Source organism: Xiphophorus maculatus, chromosome 4 (genome assembly GCF_002775205.1).
Source record: "Xiphophorus maculatus strain JP 163 A chromosome 4, X_maculatus-5.0-male, whole genome shotgun sequence".
Lineage (NCBI taxonomy): Eukaryota > Metazoa > Chordata > Actinopteri > Cyprinodontiformes > Poeciliidae > Xiphophorus > Xiphophorus maculatus.
The window spans coordinates 29,485,183-29,492,323 of record NC_036446.1 but is presented as its reverse complement, the minus strand read 5'-3'; the positions used below and the strand labels follow the sequence as shown (position 1 = coordinate 29,492,323).

General features: G+C 38.4%; 1 protein-coding gene across 1 annotated transcript; it reads right to left on the bottom strand.

The window, feature by feature from the left end:
- Positions 1 to 2,254: 2,254 nt before the first annotated feature.
- On the bottom strand, positions 2,255 to 6,902 carry glo1 (glyoxalase I). The gene is made up of 6 exons (XM_005802496.2): positions 6,833 to 6,902; positions 4,693 to 4,775; positions 4,344 to 4,484; positions 3,059 to 3,126; positions 2,794 to 2,883; positions 2,255 to 2,659 (listed from the first exon to the last, which is right to left on the bottom strand). The coding sequence occupies exons 1-6, from the start codon at positions 6,899 to 6,901 to the stop codon at positions 2,568 to 2,570; spliced, it is 543 nt and encodes a 180-aa protein (XP_005802553.1). The 5' UTR covers position 6,902; the 3' UTR covers positions 2,255 to 2,567.
- Between the last annotated feature and the right edge of the window lie 239 nt (positions 6,903 to 7,141).

The following is a 7,141-nucleotide window of genomic DNA, read 5'->3' as shown; positions in this document are numbered from 1 at the left end:
TCGCTGCACAGCACTATACTGCTGAAGAAAAGGTCACTTTAAGCTTGTTTAAAGTGTGTATGCCATTGAAAAATGGTTCATCCTCCAAAGAACATCACGCCATGCTGCACATGGTTCTGGCAGAGAAATGTTAAGATGAGACGTGTGCTGATGTCCCAACAGGACAACAGTCCCAAAAACACAACCAAGGAAACTCTTCACTGGTTTCAGAGAACAAAAGTCAAACTGCGCTAGAAACCTACAGAAAGAACTGAGGATCAGACTGCATTTATCAAATAGTAATTTTGAAAATCCTGACTGACCCGAAACAGGAAATATTCAGCGTGATGCCTCTTTTAACACAAGGTATGTAAATATCAGAACTATTTATCAGAGAAGTATCAGAGATTTATCTGACAACTCGTTTTTACTTTTGGTTGATCTTGACCCCTGTCCTGATGGCTGTGATATTGAAATCCCTTGCTTGAATGGTGTTGAGCCATGTGAAGGACATCACAGCCCCCTGCAGTTTGCTTCCCAGATGTGAGCGGACATATTTCCTACGGCAATTCAAGATGTTGTAGGAGATGTTGGTCAGAAAAGGTCAGCGGTGCTGACCTTCCCTCCATGTGGGATGTGTACACATCCAGGATCAAGAAAAATGCGGCTAACATCTCGGCAGGCCCCACAGATCCAGGGCGCAGTCTGTTCAAACGTTTACCTCCAGGCAGGCACTGCAGAGCATTTCTGCCCTCAGGCGTTCTCTCTGATAATTACACAGATTGCAATCAGAGTTCTCCATTTCCATGCAGTTTTGCCCCAACTTCCAATAAAGCTAACCTGGTTTAGCTCTGCGGTTCCTTTGAGAGAACGTTGACATAAACTAGGATCAGAACATCACTTTTGTAACAAGGTAAGCAATTATACTCACTTCATCTTTCAATGGTTTCAATGGAATTACTTTCACCTTTTGTCCCGTTTCTCTGTTTGCTTGACTTAATGTCAAGAACTGGATAATCCTGCAGTTCCAAACCCACTTAGTAATCTAGCCTGCAGCTGAGTTAGCAGTGCTGAGTCACTTTAGCTCAGAATGCTGATGAGCTGTGAACTGCTGACTAGAACAACTATAGCTCATGTGAACGCCAATAGTTTTAATTTTAACTAGCCAGTGATGCTGCTGACAAGATGAAGGCTCTTGTGAGACAAGAGGTGTCAAGAAAAGGAAACGGCCTGGTGCATGTTCCAATTTGATACAATCATCAGCAGTCAGGTAATCAGGGTTCCTTCTGCAAAATGATCTTATTATCCAGAGCTCTTAAACCATTTGGGATCTATAGATACTGCAGATATTTCTACAGGCTTTAAATAGAAAACCTGCAACAATCAGTGTAAAATGATGGATGGATAAAACTTTGGCTGATCACAGTTTACTGAGCCACAACCTGGTTAAGAGCACCCTCTAGTGGCAGAGAGGTGACCTGTTCCATCTTGACTGAAATCCCAGATCACTTTCTAACTAAATCCTGAAATGATAAGTACCACACAAATGTTTGGATTATTTCTTGTAAAAGACATTAAATATATTTTAGGCCTTTTTTTTTATCTCTTGTGATTAAAAGACTAATAAGCAGGTCCATCAGTCAGTTGGCCCGGTCTCCAAGTAGTTCAAACTAGCTAAACTAAGAAAACCCAAACCTATTTACTTCCCCTGAAAGGTTTCACATATTAACCAGCTGTGGAGAAAGATGCAGTTTTTGAGCAAAACCCTTTGTTTTTAAAGAATTACCTTAAAATGAAGATTAAACCGTGTAACGTCTGGAACTGTGGGAAGAATCAAGTTTGCACTACTTCAGTAGAAACTGGAAAACATCAATGGTTTCATCAAAAAGAAAAGTTCATCTTCTGAGGTTTGTACTGATGTCTAGTGAAGTAAGTGTAGTATTTTAATCTTCAAAGCTCAGAATGCACAAAATTAGCATCAATTTCTGAACTTTTCTCATTTTTTTACTCTGTCCGCGGTCTGGCGGGGCCTCGCTGACCCTGTGTGTGTTTTTACGAGTTTTTTTTGTGTATGTGGCTTTGAGAAGGAACTAATTTACATTACCCAACTATACTTTTTTTCTTAATTATGAATGCCCTTGAGTATGAGCTACAAGTCATTTCTCAACATGTTGAAGCTCAACAAAAAGTAATTTTAGTGTGACGTAAGACTAGGACACACACACTTATTACTTTTTGGCTTCTAAATCACAGAAATAATTGTAGAAATCCATGGTTTAAGCTGTGGCTTTCAAATTTATTTCACAGTAAATCAACTGTTTCAGCATCAGACATGATGGTGACAAACAAAAGCGACAACTATACAAAGTAGAGAACTATTTGTTGCAGTAAGTCGTGTGTCTGCATGTCAGGTGTCCATTATTAGCCCAGGCCATGCTAGGATACCCTTATTCTTATTGACAAAGAGCAAATGTTCCCACTGGCTCACAGCTCTTCCACCTCTGTTGCTTAATAGCATTGTGCTCTCCTAGTGAAGCCACAGCAGGCCAGGCCTTATGCAGCGCAGCAGGAGGGATGCGGTTGGGCTTTTAGGAGGTGATGGACACCATGTTGTTGGGACTCAAGATCTCAATCCAGTATCCGTCAGGGTCCTGGATGAAGGCCAAGCCTTTCATTTTACCTGAGGGAGAAACATGGGGAGCAGGGAGTTGACTTCAAAAATCTGCACTTCAGAAAAAATGAATGTAAGCTTTAAATATTTACTGTAGGTCCATGAAGAGTACACAGATTTTTCTTTCTCCCAACCCATCTTACCGTCATCTGGCTTCTTGACAAATGTTACTCCTTGCTCCTCAAACATCTTACAAGCTGCATGAACATCAGGAACTGCGATGCCAATGTGTCCTATTAGCAATTCAAAGAGAGACCATTCATTTCTAATGCACAGGGAAGTTAGAAATGTATGCAAATCTTAGCTAATAACTAATAGAAGTATAGCTGCCTTAATAAAAGTGAACTGACAGGAGTGCATATATTTAATTAATACTACACTTATTGTAAAAACAGGAAATAAATTTACCATATCCACGTGGGTCAGAGTTTCCATTGTGATAAGACTGGCTGTCATCAGACTCTGAACCCCAGTTACTGAGAGACACAAGAGGACAAGTCCATGAGGGAAGACAAGAGAGAGAAAATACACCACAAGTAAACCAACTACCAAGTATTTATGCTCTAGTTTCTAGTAGAAGTACATTAGTACACATGAAATAAGACTAAATTAACTTATAATTAACATTTCAACAAGATAACATGGGAAAAATGTTTTGCTATAACAGAATTTATCTGCCAATGGAACTGGACTTTTAAGGAATGTTGAGGAATTGCTAACTTAAAACAAGCTGCTATGTCCTGCTGAAAAGTCACTTATAAATGACTTTTGTCTTATTTCAAGTGGACTAAGATGTTTGCACTAGAAACTAGACCAAAAATACTTGGTAAGATTTTGTAAGTGCAGAATTGGGAAGTGAAAGGAAAATAATACCTGGTTCTCAACAGTTTTTTTTGTTGTTTTTTTTTTTTTTTTACAAATTTGCAATATGCAAATTTACAGACGTGGATGTGAAACCGATGCAATCTATCTCAACAAGGGTCTGAAAATTTAGTCAATTCCCTTTTGTTGTGCCAGGAGAGACAGCTGACTGACAGACCAAGGTCTTTATAGTTAACAAAAACTGACGAAAACTGAAATTGAGAAACATTTTTGTTAACTGAAATAAATAAAAACGGTAATGAGGAAAAATGTATAATTAACTGCAACTATCTCGCACATTCCTAAAAATGAACTAAAACATACTTACATTGTAGATATAATATTCTTAGTTTCTGTGTTTAGCTGTCGGCTATTTACGGCCCTCCATTTACATTAATCCACAAAATGGCGACAGCAAAAGTTGGGAGAAAACACCAGAGTCAGTTGGTTGGTCAAAAACAATCTTCTGTTGAGTTTTCATTACCCAATCAAGTATACATAATCACAATATGACACTTAGACCGTTTTGAATTTAGACCTTTTTGAATTCTGCACTTAAAAATTTGCCAAAGTATGAAAAAAACTAAAACTACTGAATTAGACAAACAAAACGTTACATTGAAATTAAGGTAAACCATAATGAAAAACCCCAAACCATTATAAACCCGGTCTGCATGTGTGCGGTTAAGAATAGTCAAGTCATTGGTGTCAAATTAATAATCATTTGCTAGATTAATACAATATAATAAGAGTCACATATTAGAGGGCAGTGAACCAGGAGCCAGTGTTGATGGCTGCCGACAGGCATCACCTGCACAGCGTCCTTCCTTACTGTGTCAGCTCGATGGTGGCTCTCCTTGAAAAAGTCCAGGCTGTCCTTTCCTTCACGTCGGCAGGAATCTCCTTCTTGTCCTCGTAGCCCAGGAAGAAGAGAGTGAAACGCATGGAGGGAAAGTCAAACTTCTGCAGTAGCCTGCAACATATGGCACAGCAGAGGGAAACTTTTCAGAGCTTCATGTCTGGTAGTCACAGTTCATAAACCAAAACCGGTACAAAAAAAAACAAAACAACTAAGCTTTTAGCAAAGTTCAGTGAGGATCATCTGTTTTCTCTTTGCAGAGTAGTTTTATCATTCGTTTTCTGTAACGTTCAAATTCAGCATCTTACAAACTCAAACTCACGTCATGCCTAGGATCTTGGTGTAGAAAGCCAGGGATTTAGCCGGATCCTTCACCCTCAACATGGTTTGCTGCATCATAAAGTCCTGAACACAGACACGAAACAACACAACTTTAAACACAGAAATACATCACTGCAACAACTACAAACGGCAATAAAATGCACTGTTTGTGCTTTTAAAGTGACAAAATGCAAGACAAATACAAGGAATATCAACACTGCACTGTTTGGCTAACATTCAATTTTTAAATTTATTTCCTTTTTTTAAATGTCTGCTATAATCACTGGACATCAATTTGAATAAAAATTAGAGATGCGAGTCTTTCAGTGTCTAGTGATTCGATTCAAAAACAATTTTTAATTCAAACGGTCTAGAGATTCTGTTCAAATTATGTGACAGACAAAAGGAGAAGACAATGTAAATAAATAAAACATTTATTTAAAACAATTATCTAAGGCTCCATACTGCATCAAAGTCCATCAGTTTATATTAATAGGGTTTGTGCATAAAATTCTACAATTTAAATTACCTGGATTAAGTTAGTTCAGCTGCCTGGCTTTTTCTTGAATAAAAAAATAAAATTGAATTTTTGAGCATTTTGAGTCAATTCGGAATTCCCAGGCCTGGGAATTGTGATTCTTTATAGAATAGATTTTTTTCTGCACCCCTAATAAAATATATATATATATATATATATATATATAAAATTTACTCTATCAAACGGTTTTTAAGATTCGGAGATAAAATAAGTTTATATGTTGCTTTTTCAGGCACTGACTGCCTTCAGGGTAACAATTTGTGTCCAAATTCTGGTTTGGACGGTGGTAAGTGGTCAAGTGACTAAAGCCACCTTCTGGCCATCTACAGATAATACCACCACATGAATGCTGCTTGTGTTGCAGATCAAAGTCCTCTGGATAAATGAGCACGCTTCAGATACACATAAGCCAGACCTGGTCATAAATGTACCAAAGCCTAATAAAATTAAATATAATCTTTCAGTGATAGACCAAACACAAAGGTTAAAGGATTTTCCTTTTTTCCCCTTTGCAAGTGTGACTTTAATTTGTTTTCAGCCTCTTGGTTATAAAGCAATATTCCAATGTTTGAAAATCTCACTTGTTTGAATGGTCCAGTCAAAGTACAGACCTAAATTCAATTAGGGATTGTAGGCAAGACGTTAGAAATGTCATTCACAGATTATATCAATAAAATAATAAAAGCTACATGAACAAAGTTGGTGGAGATACATCTCAAAATACTTACCCATCACACTTTCGGATTTTTCTTTGCAAAACTATTTTAAAATGTTGCACTCTTCTTTATAATTATGCACCACTGTGTGTGGACCAATCATATAAAATCCCAACAAAATAAGCTCACGTTTGTGGCTGCAATGCGACAAAATGAAATACTTTTAATAGGTAAAGTAACTATTTACAGCTGCATCTTATTCAGACAGCTCAAAGTTTAGAATAGAATGAGCTACGCTAAAGGGAAAGTTTCATTTTGAAAATAAGTGACACCTCAAAATTGTGCAATTGCTAGTGTTTCCACTCATTGGTTTTGAAGATATTTTAAATATGCAACACTACTTCCACGGATTAAAATGGAGGGGTGAATAAAGTGCAGCCTCCACGCCAGTGATTCAGCGTGTACAGACTTGTTCTTGTGCAGAGTCAACTCCACTCTCGTCTATTTCATGTCTACGCTCTTCAGCAGGACTCCATGCTTACTAAAACCAGTCCAGGACCGAACATTGTGTCGCCGCGCGGGTCAGGTAACTCTCTCGTGCTGTTTCTCCCCTGACGCGCACGCGCTCACAGATGTCAAGACTTCCAAAAATGTTGCAGGTTCGCCACCCAGTTAGCCTGTAGCAGCCTCTGCTAGGAACTTTAGTAGTTAGACAGGTGATGATTTACAGCAGATACTGGAAGCTTTGCCAATCATATTCAAATAAACCAAATTCAATTTCAATCTTCGAGAATTACCCGCCTTCAAAAGTCATAAAAGGAAATCTGTCCGATAAAGGGAGCAGCGAAAACAGCAGATTAACCTGCCAGGAAGTGTTCGGCCTATTGGGTTTGGCCGTCAGTGTTTCTGGCTCATTCTAACGCTCACCGGGCCGGCCGGCTGCTTACCTTAGTTAAAGGGTCTCCATCTTTACAAGCTGCGGCCGCTGCCTCGTCTGACAAACCGGTGTCGCCCATCTTTACAACCAAGACCTCAGTGCAGCTTTATTGGACTGACAGGGAAAGGAGAGCTGTCCAACTGGAAGTTTGTACGAGAATAACTTCCGGTATAGGCTTTTTAAAATAAGAGACGCAGTAACCATGCTAATTTCCAAATGCCGAATTACACTTTTCTTCTAAAATATATGTATACGTAACTGAATTTGTAAAATGGAAAAATTCTGTAAAAAAAACACTGACATTAATATTAACGACTTA